At 42.8% G+C, this 24,228-nt stretch overlaps 5 protein-coding genes across 5 annotated transcripts; 4 read left to right on the top strand and 1 right to left on the bottom strand.

Moving 5' to 3' along the window:
• Positions 1-59: 59 nt before the first annotated feature.
• Positions 60-5,444, top strand: BDB00DRAFT_952741 (uncharacterized protein). Its single transcript, XM_053129605.1, has 10 exons — positions 60-556; positions 694-1,334; positions 1,479-1,637; positions 1,702-1,787; positions 1,858-1,931; positions 2,000-3,673; positions 3,763-4,221; positions 4,291-4,375; positions 4,442-4,800; positions 4,877-5,444. The coding sequence occupies exons 1-10, from the start codon at positions 153-155 to the stop codon at positions 5,259-5,261; spliced, it is 4,326 nt and encodes a 1,441-aa protein (XP_052982965.1). The 5' UTR covers positions 60-152; the 3' UTR covers positions 5,262-5,444.
• A 318-nt stretch (positions 5,445-5,762) lies between these two features.
• BDB00DRAFT_926582 (uncharacterized protein) lies at positions 5,763-6,983 on the bottom strand (the record flags this gene model as incomplete). Its single annotated transcript, XM_053128847.1, has 2 exons — positions 5,763-6,656; positions 6,771-6,983. The coding sequence occupies 2 exons, from the start codon at positions 6,981-6,983 to the stop codon at positions 5,784-5,786; spliced, it is 1,086 nt and encodes a 361-aa protein (XP_052982964.1). The 3' UTR covers positions 5,763-5,783.
• Positions 6,984-8,594: 1,611 nt separating this feature from the next.
• BDB00DRAFT_103963 (uncharacterized protein) lies at positions 8,595-13,296 on the top strand. Its single transcript, XM_053116066.1, has 13 exons — positions 8,595-8,933; positions 9,018-9,154; positions 9,241-9,380; positions 9,481-9,537; positions 9,626-9,721; positions 9,817-9,924; positions 10,001-10,081; positions 10,156-10,797; positions 10,915-11,638; positions 11,736-11,956; positions 12,045-12,260; positions 12,343-12,757; positions 12,846-13,296. The coding sequence occupies exons 1-13, from the start codon at positions 8,800-8,802 to the stop codon at positions 13,028-13,030; spliced, it is 3,156 nt and encodes a 1,051-aa protein (XP_052982963.1). The 5' UTR covers positions 8,595-8,799; the 3' UTR covers positions 13,031-13,296.
• A 3,351-nt stretch (positions 13,297-16,647) lies between these two features.
• BDB00DRAFT_869276 (rab-GTPase-TBC domain-containing protein) lies at positions 16,648-18,775 on the top strand (the record flags this gene model as incomplete). The annotated part of the gene is made up of 7 exons (XM_053126579.1): positions 16,648-17,120; positions 17,186-17,343; positions 17,430-17,476; positions 17,558-17,681; positions 17,748-18,240; positions 18,335-18,482; positions 18,572-18,775. 7 exons carry the CDS (start codon positions 16,648-16,650, stop codon positions 18,773-18,775), a joined length of 1,647 nt encoding a protein of 548 aa, XP_052982962.1.
• Positions 18,776-21,661: 2,886 nt separating this feature from the next.
• Positions 21,662-24,199, top strand: BDB00DRAFT_758148 (uncharacterized protein; the record flags this gene model as incomplete). The annotated part of the gene is made up of 4 exons (XM_053119034.1): positions 21,662-21,927; positions 22,027-22,330; positions 22,439-23,086; positions 23,183-24,199. The coding sequence occupies 4 exons, from the start codon at positions 21,662-21,664 to the stop codon at positions 24,197-24,199; spliced, it is 2,235 nt and encodes a 744-aa protein (XP_052982961.1).
• Between the last annotated feature and the right edge of the window lie 29 nt (positions 24,200-24,228).

Here is a 24,228-nt window from a genome sequence, read left to right as displayed (position 1 = left end):
CAACAAATCAAATTTCAAAATCGCAGCACACCGAAAAAACTCATCACGCACTGCGGCATGCATCATTCCCTGTTCGCCGGTTGTCCTTTCGTTCTAGTCCCTCTCTTTTTCGCCCTATATACTTTAATATCTGAAACCCTTTTGTGAATCAGATGCTTTCGATCTTCAAGGCTGTAAGAGATAACAATGTAGACACCGTTCGAGATCTCGTACAACTGGCATCCGCCGGTACCACCAGTATTATCAGCACGACGACTCCACCTGCCAGCGTTAATAGTACTACGGCTGCCAATATTAACAACTACCACGATTATCAGCATTCACCTCAGCAACAACCACAACAACAACAACACCATTATCGCCAACTTTTACAGCGTTATACCAAAGCAACAGGACAAAGGCAATTCAACCTAAATAAACGATCCATACGCGGACGAACAGCATTACACTGTGCAGCAACATGGAATCGAACAGAGATCGCAAAAATCTTGATAGCGTGTCCTCTCGTCAATATTAATATTCAAGATCGCGAAAATGGCTGGACAGCACTTCATAGGCAAGTTATTTCTCTACTTATCCATTTTTCCTTACATCCACCTTCCAGCCTCTGCAAGTCGGGCCATGTATTTTGTCTTTGCTTGCTTCCTTGTCTCCCACTGCCGTGCTGACATGTATGTTATATGTTATATCTAGATCGCTGTATCTGGGCAACCTTGAAATTGCACTCTTCTTACTTCAACGTGGCGATGCAGATCTCAATATTAAAGATTGGGAAGGGATTCGACCGCTCGAGCTTATGTCGATCACATTACACAATTTCCCTGTACCGAAAAGTATCGATTTAGAGAAAGACGATAAATTTAACAACGACGACGATGAAGACACAGCAGGACTCAAAGATGTGGTTGGATCCAGCAAAAAAATGATAGGGTCGGGTGGTACGGATTTGTACTCCTGGGGCAGCAACACCAATTACTTGCTAGGCCACCGGGATTCCGAAAACAGAACGTATCCAGAACACGTCCATTTGGAGCTGGAATCACAGCGAACTGGCCAAATTATGCAACGTACGACAGTATTGATGGAATCGGTGAAAATGTCAAAGAATCATATGGCCGTGTTGACGAGCGAAAAAAAGCATAATCTGCTTTTGTGTGGATTCGGACGGGGAGGACGGCTGGGTACAGGAAGTGAAGCAGATGCTCAATTGGTGCCAAAGCCGGTTCAATGGCCTGAGCGTATTATGGCTGTCGCGCTCGGAAGAGATCATACAGTTGCAGTTTCGGTACGCGGAAGTGTCATTACTTTTGGAAGTAATGAGTATGGCCAGTTAGGTATGAACGCTATCATTATAAAAGTCTCATAGTGTCGTAATGGGTATGATGTTTGTGTGTTTGCGCCTGTGTGTGGTCATAATGCAAGTAATCTCTTACATAAACGTACATTTTATGGCATCACTACACTCGCGATAATGTTAGGCTACGAGACCGAGGATATGCAGCAGCTCGTACCACGCAAAATTCAGGCACCGAGTTTGAAAAGACAGGAAATCGTTGGCGCTGCAGCATCCACAGTGCATTCCGTAGTCTTCACGCAAACCGACTTATTCACATTTGGTTATAACAGAGGCCAGCTGGGTAAGTATAGATTGTTTTATACTCTATCGATTATGATCGCTATTTTATTAAATAGATTGAAAAGGATACCATGCGGCTGGCGACGATATTCGTCAATCCACTCCAAGAAAGATCGCACTTAACAATCGAATCAAGCAAGTGGTTGCAATGGTAAGTGGACCTACTAGTGATAGTCAGGAAAAGTTTCTCTGTTAATCCATGTGTGTAAATTTTATCTTAGGAATATGCCACAGCAGTGCTTTTAGAATCCAAAGAAGTTTTGTTGCTATGCAATCACACTCAACAGAAAGTCATGTAAGTAATTTTCTCTTTAGTCGTACAATAGTGGATATAAAATAGCTAAAGATGAGTTTTTCAAACAGTTTTCCAACAAACCGATTTCCGGTTAACATGCAAGTATATACAAGTGCAAGCCATTACATGGTCAAGCTGTTGCAAAGTGGTGATGAGTATCTGGGAGCGATATCGAACTTGGGCGAGATTTATCTTTGGACTTGCCGGCCAAGCTCATCAAAGCAAGCAGACAAAGGAAAATCGTCGTCATCGTCGTCGCAAAAGCAATCAGCCATCGTCAGCTCTCCAAAGCGTGTTTGGGATTTGAAAAAGCCGCACTTGGCCGCAGTTGATGCTAGTCTGGGTCATCACGGAGAACTCATCGTCTGTACTGTATCTGGACAAGTATTTGTCGGAAGCCCGACGAAAGATGGCTACAAATATCGCATAATCCCTAAGCTCCAACGGTGCATCCAAGTTTGCGCAAGCCCGAGCAACGCGTTTGCTGCTATTCGCTCAGAAGTAACACCCAAAAAAATGTTCGGGGAACGATCGACTTTTGCAGACGATTTGGCGTCGTCGTTACCGCATGTCATGGTATCTGATCAACTCGAGCGCGATGTAAAGCGGCTAGAACGAGAAAAAGGAGCCGATCTTGAACTGCTGTATCATAAAACGCAAGTTATGGATAATGGCCCTGATGCTGAAGATGTTGTCGTACAAGAAAAGGCTATCGTTCGCGATTACAAGGAGCGGCTTAAAGACACGGTTACTAAGGCCTGGGATCGAGCGGTTGTAATTGGGTCTGAAGATAACACTGCCGATGTGGTATTCGTATCCGAAACACACAGTCCAATGTTTTGCCATAGCTCCATCTTAATCAGTCGCAGCCCACTCTTCAAGCGATTGTTCAAGGATAAAGGAAAGGTGATTCAGTCGGACCATATCAAGATCATTTGGACATCCAGTCAAAAACGCGTCGAAATCCGCATCCGACAACCCATCAGTGCAGCAGCTATGCTGCTATTCTGCGACTATATATATACCGACACATATATACACCCAATGAATGCGTATTATAAGCAGCCAAATCTCAGCATCAACAACAACAACAAAGCTATTATTCCAACGGCTACGATGGTCCAAAAAGACTTGATTATGCTAGCGACACTTTTCGATATGGAGATATTACTTGACTCGGCATCACTGGCGTATGGTAATACGCCACGACCCAGCCTAAAAATGGATATGTTGCGATTGCTTGACGAGCAGCATGGGTGTGATGTTGTGTTGGATCTCAAAGATGGGCACAGCGTTCTATGCCACGAAGTGGTTCTTCGACAACGATGTCCTTTCTTCGAGGCACTGTTTGAACCACGGTCGGTATGGATGGAAGCCAGGCGCGAGCAGATTTCATCAGAAGATCCGTTGGTACATGTACAAATGACGCATATATCAAAAGACTTGATGCGGCCGCTATTACAATACTTGTATGCGGACATGGACGAAAACGAGCTGTTTGGTGGATTATATAAGGAAACGCCCGAAGAAATGATGCACTATTTAATAGATGTATTACGTATCGCTGACGAGCTCTTGCTTACACGGTTAAAGCGGTCATGTGAGCGAGCGCTTGTACGCTTCTTGAAGCTACGCACGGCTAGCCATTTACTCGAATCGGCGGATCTCTACTTGGCCAACTGGCTTAAGGATGCGTGCCTTGATTTTATTGCAGCAAATCTGGATATCTTTTTGACTAGCGGGTAATCAAATCATCTGATCAGGTTCTGGGTGTGTGATGGCATGCTATTTTGAGGCGGATGGCTGATGATTGTTTGTTAAATGCATGTAGTATGCTCGAAGGCATAGAACCACAGGTAATCCAGGAGCTCGAGCGACATGTTCGCTACTGCCAAGCATATCAGTTACCGTCAGTGCGAAATGTCATGTTATCGTCACCGGCTCCTATCACCGGTGAAGAAGATACAGATGAAGAGTTTGGGTCGTCTCTGTATACGCTGTCACGCGAAGAGACTCCCATTGTGAGCAGCTATTACGAAACACTGGTGACTGTGCTTCCAGAAACACCAGCGTCCCCACTGACTCCCAGGAGTGAAGAGGGTGAAGGTGTATTTGCCATGGATGAAGATCAGCACAAAGTCGACAAAAAGAAATCGAGCTCCAAATATCTACCGCCTGAGAGCAAGAATAGTCGTCGCCAGCAACAGGGTACTCACAACATTACGACAGCGACAACAACGAGCTGGCAAGGATGGGCACCAACACCAGCCATGTCCCTTGGATCTTTAGAGTAAGTCATGATGATCTTTTAACCCTTCAACGGTGATCTATTTGTCTGACATGCATGAATATACCATAGATCCAAGGTATCTTTACGGGAAGTATTGGATCAACATCCTAAACCGTCCGAGCTGTCGTCGACGCCACCGCCCTCCTTCGGCAAGGTAAATGAAGTATAAACAGCGTTGCACTTTATAATTTTGATCTAATGCACATATTATATGTCTTAGCCATCTCCACCGCATGTTTCAAAAAAGCTCTCTCAGAAAGAAAGAAGGAAGTTACAGCAGCAGGAATTAGCAGCAGCAGCGGCAGCAGCAACACCAAAGCCAGTATGGGGCAAGGTGGCAAATGTTCCCGCTCCTTCGCCGGCAGAGATGGGGCGACCGGGTCCAGAGTCATCGTCTTTGGCAAAAGAGAGCGCCAACGCCGGCACCAGTACCAGCGGTACTGGAGCTACTACCACTATTTCTTCTCCCAGCTCCGGTACTTCAAGTAATATCGATACGAAGAGGACAGCGAAAAACATACTTGACCAAGGTTCATCGAGTACTGGAGTGTTAGACGATGGGTCCAAAGGAAAGAAAATGTAATTAGTAACCGAAAAAAAGACAAAATGAGCGAAGAGTTTAATAATTGTATATACTGATCATCGGTATGTGTAGCTATATATCCAAGGATGAGCTCGACCTTACTTTGAGCGATCCCAGACGACGAAGTAGTGAGGACTCGGGGCAAGAAGACGACTTATTTAAACCTGAACGTAGCTTGGGTGCTGGGTTTTCATTTACACCTATCCGACGCAGCAAGTATGCATCCATGACGAGACAGCATTCGCAAGAAGAGCAGCAATTCGCACGCTCGTTCCAGTCAATTCAAAAACAGCAAGAGCAAGAAGATCTTTGGATCAAGGGGAAGCAAGCGCGAAAGAATTTAACACGCATCCAAGCTGAAGAGCGAGCCGTGGATGGTTTACAACAATTTTACATCCAGACATTGGATGCTAAAAGTGGCGAATGGTTTGAGGTCAATAGACTAGAGACTAGATAACAAAAAAGCGATTTTTGTGTGTAATCCTCTTCCTCAGTTTTGGTGGATTGCCTCTAAAGAGAAAACATCTACCATCATTAATATTACTGTATATATAATCAAATACATCCTTTCTGTTTGTCCAGTTTTACTTCTTTTTGAAACCACTTCTTTGAAATAATGTCAATAAAGGCTTACCATCGCTACTACTCTTGACGTTACTCTATCGTTTCCACAATACTTGGTGGAGGATATCGTCTATAAAAACAACGACGACTACGAATAAAGATATCACCATACTAGCCACCAACACCATACTACCTCACAGAATGTAACGCTTTCACCTTACAATATACCGCCCCCTACCCGGTGTCACTTAATAGTTGAAAAATACATTGGACTCTTCATTTGACTGTTGGAGGAGACAAGGAAGATGATCTCACAAGAATAACTTGCTTATATTCTTTCATATTTTCATTTTACGATACTAAAGTTGCTACTACTACAACTTCTACTAAATTCGTACTCTTGCTACTGCTATTGCTATTTCGAAGGGCGTCTGAACTCGTTACGGTTCTCAATAAAGAATTGGCCAAGATCCTTTGGCTCTCTTCCGGTCAGATCACGTATGTCGTCGGTCACTTTTTGGCCCATCCCCGTACGCTCTAGTATCTTGAACCAGTCGAGCATAATATTAATGGCTTGCTCATTAAGGTATCGATGAGGATCAGGCACCAGCCCTGGTGGATCTGCTTGGTTGGGTCTAGCAGACATGCGATGCAGGTATTCACGCAACTCTTCCTCGCTCATTTCTTCGTACTGGATTTCACCTTCTTCGGCACCGAGTGCTTCGTTGAGTTTTCTGGCCGCGAATTCTCCAGTGTACGGGCATTGACCTGTCAGCTCATATATGCGTTTAAGATGCTCAGGATTCTCTTCATCATCCTCGTCGTCGTCGACAGCAAGGAGACTACTGCCTTCTATATCTTGCTTCTTAGGACTGAGCACCAGAGTGGCCAAAGCGTCACACACGTCTTGGATACTGATAGTCGTAAACTGCGTGGTCTCGGACATAGACATGCCAATCTTTCCGCTATGCTCAATCATGTCTTTCCAAAAGTAAAAACCTTGGTTCATGAATGTAAGACGAAACACGCACCAGCGGCCATAGGCAAACGTACTGCGCATAAGTTGCTCAAGCATATGGTACTGGCCCATGGGTGATTGTTCCGACTCGGCATATTGGCATCCGGTGCAGGAGATCATTTGTACGCGTTTCACCTTTTCCGAGCTGGCAACAGTGATGACTTTGATGGTGTCTGTAACACGGCTTTCATTGGTGCCCATTGTAATGATAAGCGAGCGGACGTGCTTCATTTGGCTGCGAAGCATCATTTCGTCTTGATAATTGACTTGCTACCATATTCACGAGAAGACGATGACAACAGCAGCGTATCGTTGTAAGATTATCATTAGCTTCGGTAACACAAATGAGACGAGATAAAATGAAGGTGTGTATGTAAGTTGTACCTGGACATCGACACCAGCTTGGATCAAGTCTTCCATTCCTTGCAAGTTGTGACACAGGGCACGAACACGCCAGTGTTTCTTCATCATGCCAGGTCGGAGCATAAGTTCACTCGCAAGATGGTGTGCCAAGGCATGGCCAACATACGATTCACAGTTACTGATGAGGATATACTTGCTGTGCTTATGATGAGATGGTTCTGTTTGAGAAGCCATGCTGAAAGAAGCCATGCTGAAAGAAAGCTGGAAGGATGATAGCCGAAAAAGAGCCTTTCGTTCTTTTTTATATTCATATGTTCTGTTGTTTATTTATCTTTGCGATGGGAAGTAAGCGATATCGACTCCCACAGTATTATATTAGAGATATTACGAGTTCTTAACATGTTCATAGCAGCTTAGTTTATCTTATAATTTCTTTGTCCATCTGTACACACGCCGTTATGCGCGACGAGCGGGGAAATGGCGAGCAGCAACAGCGAACGTTTCACACACACACACACACACCTGCGGATCGTTCTCTTTCTCCCAAAGTGACAATTCTTGTTTAATTGTAGTAATTCTATCAAAATCCACCTCTCTCTCCTGGGCATCAACTTGTAGGAGAAAAAGGAATTTTATATTCTCTTCACAACCCCTCCACCTTCGCAATCAAGCAAGCGATGAGCTCGGGCAACGAAGAAACCATCTCTAAAGCTGCTGCTGTCTCCGGTGGATTCTTTGATCCTTTTGTCACCGAGAACGAGAACTGTGGTAATAATGTTGGCAGCAGTATTACCACCGTACGGAACAGTGGTGGCAACAGAAATCCAAACATGTATTTTTGCTTTAACGACGATTCGGTACAAGTTTTCCGCAACAATAACAAAGACAACGACAACGACATTTTGAAGAACGAAAAAGCAACAACAGCAAGTGTGTTACAAGTCAGTCTTGAAGATCTTAATCGGTTGACTCTCGTCAAACAAGTAAGTTATCTAGATCTCGTATGTTGCATAACAATATAAAGTGGAGCTATCTATGAATAGTATATACTTAAGCAAACAAAACTATACACACGTATAATAACAGGTCAAGCATGTATTAAGCTGCGCTTACAAAGGCAACCCCGTCTTGATCATCGTAGCCAGTTCTTCCCACGAGAAGGAAGAAAAGAATGGACACAATGCTATATTTTGGTTTAATGTTGTTTCCGAAAGCCTGAAACTCGTTGCTTTGGATGAACCGTTAGTCGGCGTGATTTGCTCGTTGAATATCATGCATGTGCCTATGGAAGTAGTAAGTAATATGCTGCCAACATCAGATAAAAGAGAAGGCATCGAGAAAGAAAAATCAGGTTGTAAAATAGGATTAGATACCAGATATACTTTTTGAGTCAACAAGCGAGAGCTAATTAATTGACCTCTATATAAATGCTAGCCATTAAGTTCGGGGGAAGAGCTTAAAAAACATACCAAGGTCTTGCGCCATATTTTGGCATTGGGTATGCAAGATGGCTCTATCCGAGTGATCATGTTGGAATATCCTATTCAGGGTGATGTTGTACGCACGGTAAGAAGAGAGCGGTGTGACAGAAGAGATGGAAGAAAAGACGGGACAAAGCGTCAAAATAAAGAAGCTGCAATCAGTGGTTCTGACAATGTATCTTATTACAAATGTAGACTTCAACGACGGTTAAAGCATCAGAACTTGATGGAGCACCTGTAACTTCAGTCGAGCTAATACTTCCAAACATTCATACAACCGATAGCCGGAAGAGCCAAGATCGTGTATATCTCAACCACGCGCTTTTAATTGCCGGCACTATCCGCGGTCTATTGATTCACTTGAAGATATGTTCCTTGGATACGATTCATGTAAAAAGACCGAACCGTTTGAAGCGACATACTGCGTATGAAGAAGGTATATTGCGAATAGCAGGATTAACAGTAATAGAAAACGTTTTTGCTGTCTTTTTGGATCTGTCCTATACTCTTATTCGTGCGTATATAATCGACGTGTCATCTGCTACGCTAATAAAAATGTTTTCTTTTTCATGATTCTCTATCTACAACAAACGCTGGTTGAAGGCGCTATTACACATATCACTGCGCTGCGTGATTTTAATAACGAAACCAGATGCATCCTTGCTGTCGGTCAGGATTCGTCGCTGGATGTTGGAAGAAATACGTAAGTTTTCTTTCTCTCTTTTTCTTTTTGAAAACTTTTAGTGGATTTCTGGACATGAGTATGTTGATTTCCACGCCGATATAGAACACAAAATTGCGACAAACAGGCGTGCGTCAACATCATTGAGCTCTATGCCAATAACAAGAAGAAGTGGCTCTTCATAATTCGTCCTAACAAACTGAACGAAATGTGTGAAATTACATCCATGCGATTGATTCCAGGTAAAGTGCTTCTACGCTAGGTGCTTTGGTAAGGGTTTGGCTTATCGCTCTTTTGGTAGACTGAACGAAATATCATACTATTTTAGCAACCGTGGGTTATTCTGTTATTATCGCTTTTCGTGCTATCAGTGGGAATGCCTCAGAGATTGTTCGTCATACAATTTCATCGTCTCATGACGGACAACTAGATTTAGAAGTGACGATACCTGGATCCGAACGGCTCCTGGTAAGGAAATGGGAGAAAAATATTGTGTTGATTGGTCATTGAGATGCATCTGTAAGTAACAATAACCTTGTTTTGTCGTTTTGGTTCTATCAAACAACAGGATGCGTACCCGTTTAAAGATACCTGTTTAGCACTTACACAGCGGAGACTTGTTCAGGTAAAAGAAAAGGCCAAATGAAAGAAAGGATGACAGGAATGTAATCTTTATGTATATTTAACAGCTTTACTGTTACACGCTTTATTAGAACCCTAATGATTCTAATGTGTCTTGGAACGATCGTCTTCTGTTATTCGATTCGTGTGGAAACGTCGAAATAACGGACAAAATAACTGGGTCTAAGGTAAAACGAGGAAATCATATCTGTATACCTTTCTCCAGTATGTACATGTATGTATCATTCGCGTATTAACGGCTTCCACCGAAACTCATTGATAGCAGGGTGGATTCAGTAACATGGGCTCACTCACGGTGGCTACCACCAACCAGTATTCACGAGGGTCCTCTGTAGAAAGCCAATCCCAAGCGACAACAGATTATGACTCGGTATGGCTCCTCTCCCTTCAAATATATATATAATCTAATCTAGTCGTGATATCTTTATATGCACTATGTATATCAGACTGCCTCTGCCGTTAGTGTAGAGTTGGGTGATACGCAAGGAAGCCAAAGTGGCTTTAATACTCAAGATATGCTTCCAAGGGTAAAGTCTAATGTATATTTTTGCAGCTAAGGTACATTAATACAGATACTAACAGTGGGTATTAAAAAACTCAGGACGATGCTGGAGATATTGCTGCCTTGGAGCAACAACTGGACTATGTACAAGAAGTAACTAATGCAGCACCAGATGAGATACTTACTGGTGATGAGCATCTGTCACAAGAAACAGTCCTTGGTGAATCGTTCCAGCAGGTTGTTGAACAAGGGATGATTACGACAGAAGCAACCCATGTCGACGAGCGACAACAAACGGCTATTTGCGAAATCCCAACTGTTACCGAAACTCCACAAAGTGAAACGCATGGTGCGGACAGCGGCCCCTACAATGAGATGGCAATAGACATGGAGGAACAAGATGAGCTCATGGAAGACGAAGAAGGAACTATTGCTAGCGCTAAAGATGAATCTCAGGGTGGTCTTTTGGAGAATGATACTACAGAGGGCGAGTTCGTTGACGAGGCATTAATATACCATCAAAGTGAAACGCACCTAATGGAAGTTGAAAACGACAAAGCTATTACTACTTCCAAATACCCTGATTACGAAGCAGAATTGCAGATTGTACCGTCTATTACAGCTGAGCCGACATCAGATACTTCCATATCCTCGGAAGACGAAGAAAGATGCCCAAGAATGACTGAAAAGAGAAGAGGAGATGTTGATGCTTCACCAGATACATCAGGAACAGAGGAATCGGTATGTGTATTGAAACAAGCCGGTTCTCCTTTCTTTATCTATACCCTCAGGTCTTCCACCTGAAAATTTATACGTTTGCCCATTAAGTATTCTAATTCATGCCGAAAGGACCACAAGGAACCCCGGGCGATCTGTGAGCAACAGCTTTCTGATTTGGAGCAAGACGGCAGCGAATTGGCATTGGAGGAGGATAAATCAGACAGCAAGATTGAACCGGAGTCTCAAAGCGTTGTACCTGCGGCATTGAATGACCGTTTCCCCATGCCGCTGGTGGAGGAACAAGCAGCGCTTTCCTTACCTCATTCTTTACCTTTTTCTGCGCACTTTATTCAAAAGGCTCCGTCACCACCGTCATTACCACAACCACAGCAAAAACTGCTACCGTGTCAACAAAAGCAAGAACCACACACGTCACCGTCTCATACCCTTACATCCGCCGATAATAGTACAGTCTGGTCCACCTTTGCTACAACAACACCATCATCCAGTACCACCTCATCGTCCAAAATGCTGCCTGCATTTGATTATGACAGCACATCCCCGTCTCCTTTGCGTCTCAGCGATGAAGACCACCGTTCTTTATCATCACCTTACGTGCACGTTCCAATGCCAATACAAGAAGAAACAGAAACAAGTTCACAACGGCAACCTGACTATGATGATTCCTACAACGACTACCAAAATGATGACGATTACTACGACAAAAGCATTGTGCCTGTATATAGTCCTACCATGACACAACAAAAACAACAACAGCAACAGTTACCTATCCGTCGACACGAAGCAGTGAATGAACAGTTGTTCATTGATCTGATACTCCAAGAGTTATTGGGTCATGAATGTAAGTGTCTTTGAGATAAATGCTGAAGGGGCTTCACTTTATCGTTTCTTGTTTGTTGCTGAGAAATGATATGCTTGTATGCACCTCTTATACGTAGATAACAAAAACTATCCCAACTTGAGCGATAAATTTTCACTGCTTCTTGCACGTCCGGCGGATAAACAACAACCCAATTACCAAGCACATACATTCGCTCGATATTACAGCAGTCTGCGCGATTCTGGTGATGCAGTAACTAGCACGTCGCTCATTCATATATCTGAAGCGGATGCAAACTTGGTCACTGCTTACTGGTTGTTTGACCGATGCGAGTATACTGTAGGTTTAATTTTATTATAAAAGCAACATGTATGCGTCCTATGTATGGAAAAGAATAATTCAGTCGACTAATACTACCTGTCTGTAGCGGGCTCTGACTTACTTACAAAGCGAAAAGTGCAGCAGTTCCTCGTACGATTTCAAGATCATGAAGACATTGGAAAAGGGTCTTGGTGTGCAAAAAGCCCACCGATGCTTAGAGGAGATTGAAGCGACAAGAGGAACCGATACTGCCATATTCCAACCTAATTCCTGGGTGCACTTCCTCCGAGACATCTCTCTGGAGAGTGTTTTTAAGTACATTGTGAGTAGTCTGCATACTTATTTTTGATATATTCCTTCTAAGGGAGAAATGCTGGGACAACTCAAACAACCCTCTTTTTCAGAAGTCAACACCTAGAGACATGGATATCCGGAACAATCTACTCGTCACCGTGTGCAAAGACCTTTTCCAAGGCTCTACAGTCCCATCTACCCAAGAAATCCGAGATCTTGCCGTCTTTGACCACAACGAAGAACAGCGACAGCAGTTATTTTCGTTTGCAAAGAGCATGGAGACAGTTGCATCCAAGACACTCCTCATGTACCTTCATCTCAAAACAAACCAAAGAACACAATTTGGTGAGGCAGTAATACTGAACCGTGCCATACAAGCAACCAAGCCAGAAGCAGGCCTTCTTGTGACAGATGAAGAAGCGCTATATCGACGATGTCAGGAGCTAGAGGATTTGGTCTACAGCCATGAACCCAAGAATGCACGCCATTTCCTGCCAGAATGGTACTTTTTCCCACCTGGGCAAGGTACAAATCTCCGTTGTTATACTATAAACCATAGAAAGTTTATGTAATATGTCAGGTCATGGCTGGTTAACATTTCTTGTCTGTTTAGCAAAACCACCATACGACAAGCTTTTCCGAGAAAACCGAACAAAAGTAGGTTCCATGCTGATGATCGATGCTATGGCAAGGAAAATGGCTGAGGCAACTGGCAGCAACAAGAGGCCCCATCGAGAAGACGATGAAGAAGACGGCCAAGAACGAGAAGACGATTGTAAAAAAGCTCGTAGAATGTAAAAAAGCCCATTACTCTCCCCCAACCACCAGAACCCTTACTTTGCATTTGTAATTAGATTATACCAGCGTTATTACTTCAAAGCTATAAGCAATATCTGCAAACATCGCTCCCCACACCATTTATTCATAAATTTGCAAATTTTATAAGCGCACAAACTCTAAAAATATCGTTCCTCTCATAGTCCATCGACATGAAAGTTGTCGACCCTTGAAAAGGACCATCATTGTTTCGGACTGCTGTCAATTCACCAACCGTTGGTCTTTTCTCTCTACTGCGCACAATGAAATCAACCACCTTGACCACCATGACTAACATTGTATCAAATACCAATCAGTGACTACAGTACCCCGAAATTTGGGTTGCAAAATACTGGATTGTGTGGTAGTCGGTGCCATCGATAGAAAGTGGCCTGGAATTGACCTACGACGGCAACACTTCTGCTCTATCAACTTCTGAAGTACGAGACTTGCGCATCCTTTTGCTGGTTACTATGCGTCACATCCTTCTAAACATGTATTCAGGTCGTTGAAAGCGTCCCCGCGAGCTTTTCGTCGCCAGCAAAGCCAAAGATAATATCCTAGCCGCTGAGAGCGACGAGAGGGATTACCAATGGCCCCAGAAATGTAGTTTTCAAGCATGAAAACAGCATCATCCGGGAGCTGTGTCCACAAGGATGGGAGAAGCTTTTAAGCTAGTTATGTCTCTGATATTCTTTTTTTTTCTGTTTCTTGTTAAATATCGTATTTTGCATCCTTGTAAAAGCGTAAATGAGACGGGGATGCACCATTTGCTCAAAATCATCGTCAACTTCCAAACGACAGCTTCTATCAGCTGAAAGAGGAAGCAATGTGATGATGTAGTTTGTGCAACTCCGCAGGCGCAACCGCAACCGCAACTCTGCTTCAGAAGGGTCATAAAGCTAATTCGGCTTTCGTTCTTCTTGACCAATTCTGAAGAAACAGTGTATCGCAACCTGCATGAGTCGTATATACGCTTGGAGTCGCAAAAGTGGGTACATACACACTATCAGGAGATTGCTCGCAGGGACAAACATCGCAAGGTTATTCCAGGAAAGCTTGTGTACAGAACTGTAAGTTTTTTTCTCGAATTTCTGCATATATAGATGTTTTTATTGAATACATACTAACTCTATGCATTTACAATAATATAGGATGTATATCCTTATAGCCCGCTCAGAAGCACTTACAAAGCTGTCGGTGTACATAGATCGTATAGTTTGAAGGCCCTGTTGTATTTGGCACTCATAAAACTCTTGGTCGAAAGCATAAGCTTTTTAATAAGCGATTTGGCGCTCTACAAAGATCTGTAGACATGGCAGCAGAAAATCATATTAAGTAGCTTATTATGCTATCTAAAAAGCTTTAGTAATTACTGCTACTAGAATACAAAGGCGTGCATCAAGTTTTATACATTTCTTGCTTCCTAGAATGTGTTCTAAAGAGCAATGATTGGACATAGAACTTACAAAGAACTAGATTTCTTCATACATACGTAATGTTGAGATGTGTGTCAGATATAAAACTGGTTTGAGAAGGGAGAAATTGCAAGAAACGATACCTGAGCTGTGACATACATAGATAGTAGGCCGAGTTATGTATGCCCAAATTACAAATTGTATCATCAAATGAAGCAATGTGTTACCATGGCAGAGATAAGACACTAGCATCTATCGTAGTGACTTTAGCACTTGCTCCTTTACTGCATGTGTATTCCAAGACCTAAACAACATCTAACGCATAGCTATATGTGCTCACTAGGGGTCGCACATGGTTTTAGAAGCACTAGCACCGATATCGATTGCAACATCAGTAGTAGCAACAATAACATATTTTTACTCTCTTTCACAGCCTCTCTATTCCGTCTCCTGTCATTGATGTTCCTTAAAAAACAGAAAAATTGGCCCTCTATGTTGCATTCTTTATGCGATGCGTGTTACTATACTGTAATACGTCGCAAATTTATTATGTAATTTGGTGCCTTTTGGAATCTTCAAATGCTCTAGAAAGCTTTCAAAGGCTCATAACGGCTTCAAAAGGGTCAGATTGCAATCTCAACTTTCCAATGTATGCCCCAGGTGAATAGGGATAGGGCGAAAGGATTCTTGAGTATAAAGGAAGAAGAATACTAGTTACTAAAAATATATCGATCATTGACATTCAAAATAAACAAAATCAAAGTGCCACTATGTCTATCTCAAAATGGAACCACGAAGAGACTTATGATGGTTGAGATGATATGTTGAAAAGTGAAATTAGGGTAGAGCTTGATCGGTAGATATGCCTAAAAATATAGCCGCCTTTTCATGCTATATTATCACTTGAAGCCCGGGAATACAGAAGAGTGATGCGAGAACTTTTTACCGCTCCGTCAGGGGCAGCTCCAAGGGAACCGACGGAGAGAAGGAGCAACACGAGAGAGGCATTAAGAGTCGTCGCTGTCAAAAACCCGGCGACATGAAGGAGATGCAAGAGAAAACAGGGATCTTGTCATCACATGTGTAATACACCAGACAGGCAGTCCTGCTGCTGCATGATAATTGGCGGATACATAATATTGCAGTACTAGAAAGGGTTCAAGTCATTTCAAACCTCGAGAGAGTCATTTACAGTCTCTACAAATACGTATGTATTAATGGTAGCAGTAATGGTGATGAAAGGGTGAAGACTATAATTATAAGCTATACATCAGGAAGGAGAGCAGCAGACAGTAGCACATGGCATCCATTACACCCGTTCGACCCGAGTATACGCAGTAGGTATTAGTAATAGCTAGAATGAAACGAAAAAAAAGTAATAATGAATCAGAAGCTACATATATGGGGTTAGATTTGGTATGTAACACGAAGTATGTATAAAGAGAGAATAATACATACTCTTTTAACCAAATAAAAGGGCCGTTGGAATTTTTACATACCGCCTTTGATAGAATCATTTGCAATTTCACAAACGATGATGGTCATCTTACTGCATATATTGGAACAGTCCTTCTACTATAGTTGTTTATCTCAGCATTTCATCTCAGTGCTGTAGCGTTCAAGTGGAGTTATGCACGCTATTGTTTCACAAACTCTGTGTGTTGTTTACTTTGCCACTCGCACACACCGACGCTTGCACACAATTAAGGAGAACAAAGCAGAAATGCGTGTTCGTCGTTGAGTTTACCTCCCTATAACCATTACAGGTAAACTTCTCTTTTTCTACTACAGCATACCATATTATCTGGTATGACACTAGTAACTGCTACTGCAACTATTCCTGGTGCTATATTACTTCTATGAACCAAAAAAAGCGATACATTACTCTTTCTGTTGTTCTTTTTCTTTTTACAAATTAACCTTCCTCTCATTCCTTTCGTACTTCTCCTTCCAATCCTTAAACATACCCAAATACTCAGCACACAGAATAGCTAATCTGTCTTCCTACATACCTAACTTGAAATATCTTCCTTAACTATAAAATTAATGACGATTGACCAACACAGTTTCCTCGAGGCTCTCCAAAGCCTTTCGACGACATCAAACTTAAATGCAACGACGGCGACAGCAACAACGAAAAATAACCAAACACACACATTATCGACGGATAAAGCAAGTACAATGTCCGAACAGCAAGCCATGAGTGAACTGTACAACAACTCTGTCCATTTTCTTTCGACTGATACAACACCCTACGGAGACGAACATTTCCCTTTTTCTCCGTACTATTCACCCAGCTACAGTAACTCGTTGTCTAGTTTCGCCTATAGCAGCGGTTCGTCGTCGTCGTCGTCGTCATACTCACCGCCATCATCTTCAGCATCTGTTATTTCAGAAGCTTCCTCTTCCCCTTCATTTTTTACGGCATCCTCCTCAACCGAAAGATACTGCTATACCAACAAAAACCACACTAACTCTCCTCTAAAGATACCAGCAAAAAGCCACACACGTCATGATCATCAACACCGTGCAACAAGAACCATCTCCCAAAATACTAACAGCAAACACATACGTCACAAACGAGAACGCGAGAGTAGCACCACCACCACCGCGAGTGGTAGCAGTAGTGCCTCGTTGTTTGATCCAAACAAGGGGTAATAGTCTTTTAAACATGCCCTATTTCTAAACATAGATATTTTGTCTAATATGTATACAACAGTGATTATTACGGTTTCAAGCTACCAACGCACTGGGTTAACACCGAAACACTCTACAAATTCGATCGCGATTACCGAAGTGTTCTGCATCGTCAAGCGCGCAAGTGGAATCAGCTGCTGGCAGACTGTGGTGGCGAGTTACCACCTTTGGGATCAAAATGTAAGACGATCTTCTACAAGTGTGTGTGTGGTGAAAAGAATTCCTAGGAGATCTCATCGTAAAACCTAACTCAATAACTGTGTTAGTAAAACGTTATGCACGAAAAGGCATTCCTCGAGATTTGCGCGGAAGGGTAAGCATTACGAAGTTTGTGTGACCTTGTGGTGGTTGGCAAATCTAAAAATTGATGGCGATTACTTCTACTGATGTTCAGGCATGGATGCACTACAGCGGCGCCAAAACCAAGATGGATTCAAAACCCACGGAATATAAATCCCTATTGGAAAAAGCAATAGAAATGGGCAAGTCAAACCCGTATGCTGAAATCATTTATCGAGGTAAGAGAGAGATCAAACATCAAAGGGACATCAACTAGAGCGCTCAACTTATTATCTCATATACAGATCTGCATCGCACGTTCCCGGATAATTCTCACTTTTCATGCGCTGTGCCACAACCCGATGGATCAGTTTTGATGATCCCAGAATCTAATCCTCGGTTATGTGCATTACAACGCGTTCTGCTCGCCTTTAGTGTTCATTCGCCAAACATCGGCTATTGCCAGTCACTCAACTTTTTGGCCGGATTCTTTCTTTTGTTCGTCGACAACGAGGAGGAAGCATTCTGGATCCTTGAAACGACGGTCAACGATTATTATCCCGAGCAAATGTTTGATGATTCTATGGATGGATCTACTATTGATCAGACGGTATTGATGCAGCTTGTATACGAAAAAATGCCTGCTATCTGGAATAAGCTTGGCAACAAACGATGCTTCTGGGAATGCGTGCAAGATTTACCGCCCATCACTTTAGTGACAAACCATTGGTTTTTGACTCTTTTTATTAACATATTGCCTGTCGAAACAGTTGCCCGCGTTTGGGATTGTGTATTTGTGTAAGTTGAGGAAAATAATTTTCCTTTTGTTTAAGATGATATATGCGTATGTATAATACTTGGGATTACTTACAGTAGTGTAATACGCTTACAGTGAAGGATACAAAGTCCTGTTCCGGGTAGCGTTGGCCATAGTTAAGCTAAGCGAGCCATCAATATGTGCACTCGAGGACCCTATCGATGCACTTCAGCTCCTCCAGAACATACCAAAGCGCTTAATAGATTGTCATGAATTCATGCAGGTAGAGTATTATTTGACATTTCCTACTTTCTGTGTTCGTTGTGTAAGAAAAAGTATATTGATAACAGTATATTTTGATTCTTTCTCTAGTATGTTTTTGAACGAGATAGCATCTCGTCTGATTTGACTTATAAAGACATCGAAAGCCGAAGAGCCATGTTCCGTAATCGTCGTCCGCAGCGAGGACCATTCATCACAAAATCATCATTATCAACAATCCCACCACCTTCTTCATCAGCAGGGCTGAATCATACTTGGGAGCATGATGATGTTGTAGAGCAAATTTATTTGTAGTTATTTCCTTTTCCCTCTTTGGCACACATTATTTTAGAATCGTCAAACATCAACGACTTCTTTTCGCTACATGTCCATACTGCTATTCTAGCATCGATATCAGCTGATTATGCATATATAAATATATATGTTTACATCAACCGCGTTTGTTGCACTTTTAATATATAACTGGCGACAAATATTGATTAGTACAATCTCTGAGGCATACGATTTAGGGCTGATTTGGCCACTCTGGATTGCAACTAGAAAAATCCCATTTGTATATCGATATATCTTTCTAAGCTCGTTCTCCAAACAACATCGATGATATTCGGGAAATGCTGCTTGCATAGTTGAAAAGCATATAAAACTTGTTCGATGCCGTGAATCCAGGCTTGTGCAATAGACAGGAGACCATACTATTTGTTTATCTCTATTCATTCAATAGAGAGTGAATTAGCTTTTTTGGACTTAAGCTTTTATTCGTTTGGACTACTGTTCTTGTTTCTCTTTCGTAGTCGTCGGGTACTTTTCTGAGCAGAAACACACTTGTCCTACTTCCTGTTGTGTCTCCACCATTGACTCTCGCTAACTTCTGTTCTGGTCCAACACACCTCTTCCTTGCATATAACTGTCTTCGGAAATTTCGTTCCCTCCACAGGTGAAAGTAGTCCTTTCCAATTCCATTGCCTAAATATTCCAAACCAATTGGATCACTGCACACGTTTGGCTTGGATGACAGCTGTTCTTATATGTGCGAGTTTTATGTTTAAGGGTCCTAATGACAAATTTGTTGTTGTCAATGGCAATCTCTGCTGAAGGGCCAGCTTCCTTGGGCTTGAGTCATTAATGATTTATGGAACCCTGGCTGAGAGAACACCAAATCCCTCTTTGCCGCCAAGGCAGGTTTATGCTTTGCGGAGGACGGACCCGTAGCTATATTGTTGTGGTGAAGCAAGACCTTCGCACCTTCACGCAATTATAGTCAAGGTTCTGGTTTTGGTTTTGCGTTCGGAGCGTGTGTGCAGTATGAAGAAGTATTGTTGTGGTGAAGCAAGACCTTCGCACCTTCACGCAATTATAGTCAAGGTTCTGGTTTTGGTTTTGCGTTCGGAGCGTATGTGCAGTATGAAGAAGTGAATAGACATCCACATTTATCGTAGGATTGCGTGCATCAGAGAGCCTAGTCAATCTTACATTATTGTATCGTAGTAATTTTTAGCTAATGTAGTAAGGACCTGTGTTTTACCCCTGTTGACCAGGATATCCAAGTTGATGATGCTGTGTAATAACAATTCGTTTTGTGTGCAGTATTGCCAAAATAGAGTAAGTGATTCTCTTATAATGTTATCTTTTTTTCCCATTATTTTCTGCTAGTTGTACTGAAGCCTCACTACAGTAGAAGTCTCGGGAGTGTATCGAAAGCGTTGCCTCAAGAAGCTGCAATACAGTTAACTTTCGTGAGCTTCGCTCTATTCCAATGTTCATTGAGTACTGTATATATCGGTAGGTGCCGTAGATCAATATTTGCAAGATTGCTGTATTGGTGGATGTTCTTGGTTGCTCAAGAGAGTACTGTTTGATGAGAAGGAACATGGAAACAATGGCCGTCTTCTGTTACCAGCATGAAAGCAATGGTGTTAATATCTGTCGTCGCACGACTAGTACTTTTATTTGCAAGCTCATCAGCCTAGCCTTCCACTTTGATGAACATCAATTTCGACCTGCTCGGCAATCGGAAGTGCAGATGGTCATTTTCATAACCTTAAAAATGATAGAGAAAGAAACTATTTGTAGTCAGATGTTTTCAAGGTGTTTTTGTTAAGGAAGCTATGTTGTCGGTTTCACTGATAGAGCGTTTATGCGATTGCACATCCTGTTGGAAATAGGTTATTGCTCATACTGGTCTTCTAGTAAGATCCGTTATTCAAAATAGATAGAAAACGGTAGAATGAGCAGATTGTACTTTGGTTTATGTTATATAGGCTCGATCCTAGAGCTTTTGAGAAGCGGAGGTAGTTGTTGTTATTACTCGTATGCTGATCCGATCTACAGAAAGCCATACCAAATGGCTCGTTCACTCAAAGTTAAAGATGAGATATCCACTATGTACCCAAGACGGTGTAAATAAAAGTATCCTGGCTTATGTTTATAGTGTGTTTATGCCGCTGTTAATCACGTCCTATCAGAAATTCTAGAAAGAGAGGCGAGTAAGAAAAGCAGAGAGAAAGGATGCTGCTTTCATTGATATTATATAGGTTCTCTGCTTGCTTTGTGGGTACTAATCTATAGAGGCAAGCACGTTCGACGTTCAAAAGAAGAACGGTAAGCACTACTGACAAGGTCAGTTTAGCCTCTTTATAGTTATGAATCAACTTTATCATGCTAGATATATTACAATGTTTTGGCTTAAAAGAGCTATATAACGTATCGCCTGCTGTCATTAAGTTGAGATCATACTTATTTTGTCCACATTCACGTACAGTGGCCTTGCAATACTTTGACCTGTAAAAAAGAAAAGCTTTTCCACCAAGCACTTAGTGGTTTACAATGATTGCATCATTTCAAATGATTCTCATATTTCTTATAGTTACCACTGAAACCTATTATAGTATTTAAAAACCTTACGCTGTACATGAGCTTAATAAATTTGGATAATCTATATGTGCTTTGTAAAGCTGCTCAAAAATATATGTTCATACCTTCTAATAATAATGTGCAAAACTCGGGCCACCGTTTGAGGCGACGCTCAGGGCAAGGAAGGTCCGATCGTATTTCTCGTGTTTTATAAGCCACTTAGGGCTCGAGCAAAAAAATACAATCAACCCAACCTGCGTTTTGGCGTATCCCGGCTCCGTCGTCTCTTGATTCCGTCCTCCCTTTCTCTCTCTCTTTTCTACATAAGCGATGCCCGGCCTCGACTTGAACAATCTACCCGAACGGGAAGAAGACATCGACTTCAGCGACATTTATGAACAGCACCAAGTCCAAGTCGACGAAGATTTGGACACGATCGTCGTTGTAGATGGCGCTCCTACTGTCGACGAAGCCAAAGAAGAAAAATTAATGAGCGTTCTCAAGAAATTGTTTACCAAGAATGCTGGCGAAATTAAAGAAAGTGGCATGTGGATGCCAATGGCGCCTAACGATAAGGGCAAGAAAGAGAGCAAAGGGTAAAATATAAGACATATAATGACAAAACGCGATTTATCAGTATCACTGTTGCCTATTACGTATTTCAATATATTTACTGACATTCAAAACTACAATAGTTATCTGTTCATCGACTTTGAATCGCCCGAAAGTGCTCATGCCGCCGTAAAGAACTTGGATGGACATAAAATGTCCAAATCGCATCAGCTTTCTGTCAACAAATTCACCGATGTCGAGAAATACTCTAAATTGAACGACGAATACGCCGAACCTGAAATTGAAGACTTCGCTTCCAAGGAGCACTTGAAGAGCTGGCTTATGGACTACCAGGCACGCGACCAGTTTGTCATGTACCGCGGTGACGATGTCAGCATTTATTGGAATCGCAAGACCGAAAAGCCAGAGCACGTTTATTCACGAACGGTGAGTTTTTATAAAAGCTACTAGGAGGAGAGAGCAGTAAAATATATAAAACGTCGTGAGACTGGCGTGCAAACAGTACATACTTACATATAACGGGATCTGATATAGAACTGGACGGAAACATATGTTCAATGGTCTCCCCTCGGTAGCTACCTTGCTACTTTCCACGCTCAGGGCATTGCCTTGTGGGGTGGTCCCTCTTGGAACAAGATTGTGCGCTTTGTCCATCCTGGCGTCAAGTTGATCGATTTCTCGCCCAATGAACGTTACTTGGTGACCTGGTCGAACGAGCCTATCAGCCTGAACCGTATGCCCGAAGGCTCATCACATCCATTCAGCGAATACGACGAGGGTAACCACATTTTGATCTGGGATATCAAGACTGGCACCTTGCTGCGTTCGTTCCCTTCGGTCCAGGCTGAGGGTCAACAAAACAAGACTGTCCGATGGCCCATGTTCAAGTGGTCTGCTTCTGACAAATACTTTGCTCGTGTCGTACCCGGTCAACAGCTGTCTGTCTATGAAGCCTCTTCCATGGGTTTGGTTGGCAAGAAGAGTATCAAGATTGATGGTATTGTGGACTTTGAATGGTCGCCTGCTCGTGCAGACAACAAGAACGATCCTAAGCTTACTTTGAAGGAGGAGATTTTGGCGTACTGGACACCCGAAGTAGGTAACCAGCCTGCGCGTGTCACCATGATGGCTGTGCCAAGCAAGGAGATTATCCGTACAAAGAATCTGTTCAATGTCACAGACGTAAGTTTTCTCTCTTTTTTGCTTGTTTGTTGGAAGTGTGAATGCGTGTAATGATACAGAAACTTAACATTAACAACGGGGTTTTCCGTCACTTAGTGCAAATTGTTCTGGCAATCACAAGGCCACTTTTTGGCTGTCAAGGTTGACCGTCATACCAAGACCAAGAAATCCACCTTTGCCAATCTTGAAATCTTCCGTGTTTGCGAAAAGGCCATTCCTGTCGAAACCTTGGAAATCAAAGACCCCACTCTTGCTTTCGCTTGGGAACCCCAAGGGGAACGATTTGCCACGATTACGACGAACGACCCAGCGTACGGCGCCATGCCTGGCCAAGGCGGTGCTGCTGCTACGATCAAGACTGCCGTCACATTCTATTACCTCGACCAGAGCAAAGCTGTTGCCGGTTTCCGACCATTGAAGAAGGTTGACAAGAAGACGGCTAACTACTTGTTCTGGTCGCCCAAGGGCCGTCATATTGTCCTGGCCACGTTGCGCAGCTCGAGCGTCAGCGATATCGAATTCTGGGATTTGGACTTTGAGCCATTGAGCGTGGGTGCGAATGAAGGAGGAGCAGGTGGCAGCAAGAGCAACGCCAAGCCTGAATTGGGCTCGAATGTCCAGCAATTGTCTGTTCAGGAACATTTCGGTGTGACCGATATTGAATGGGATCCTACTGGTCGTTATGTTGTCAGTGGCTCTAGCATGTGGCGCAATACCGTTGACCATGGTTTCTGCATATGGGACTTCAAGGGTCAGCAGTTGCTGCATGAAACTATTGACAAGTTCAAGCAGTTGCTCTGGCGCCCTCGCCCCAAGAGCTTGTTGAGCGCTGAACAGAAGAAGAAGATCCGCAAGAACTTGAGACAGTACAGCAAGGTGTTTGATGAGGAGGATCTGGCTGCTGGCGACGCCAACGCTGCTCGTGTCATTGCTGCTCGTCGGAAGGCTATTGAAGAATGGTATGCTTGGAGAAAGAAGGCCGAGAAGAAGATGGTCGACGAACGCAAGGCTGCTGGCAAGGAGCTGCGGTCTGCTGCTGATGAAGGCAAATCAGAAACCATCGAAGAATGGGTCGAAGAGGTTATTGACGAAACCGAGGAGATTGTCGATTAAAATCACACACGCAATTTTTTTTATTACTT

This window comes from Zychaea mexicana (genome assembly GCF_025766255.1).
Source record: "Zychaea mexicana strain RSA 1403 chromosome Unknown BDB00scaffold_13, whole genome shotgun sequence".
Lineage (NCBI taxonomy): Eukaryota > Fungi > Mucoromycota > Mucoromycetes > Mucorales > Lichtheimiaceae > Zychaea > Zychaea mexicana.
This window is presented reverse-complemented; position numbering and strand designations above follow the sequence as displayed.

Coding starts and splice junctions, on each gene's coding strand:
- BDB00DRAFT_103963 (XM_053116066.1), top strand. CDS start 8,800: ATGATTCTCTATCTACAACAAACGCTGGTTGAAGGCGCTATTACACAT. Junction 9,538..9,625: donor CACAGCGGAGACTTGTTCAG/GTAAAAGAAAAG, acceptor ACGCTTTATTAG/AACCCTAATGATTCTAATGT. Junction 11,639..11,735: donor AGAGTTATTGGGTCATGAAT/GTAAGTGTCTTT, acceptor TCTTATACGTAG/ATAACAAAAACTATCCCAAC.
- BDB00DRAFT_952741 (XM_053129605.1), top strand. CDS start 153: ATGCTTTCGATCTTCAAGGCTGTAAGAGATAACAATGTAGACACCGTT. Junction 3,674..3,762: donor GATATCTTTTTGACTAGCGG/GTAATCAAATCA, acceptor AAATGCATGTAG/TATGCTCGAAGGCATAGAAC. Junction 4,376..4,441: donor CACCGCCCTCCTTCGGCAAG/GTAAATGAAGTA, acceptor TATATGTCTTAG/CCATCTCCACCGCATGTTTC.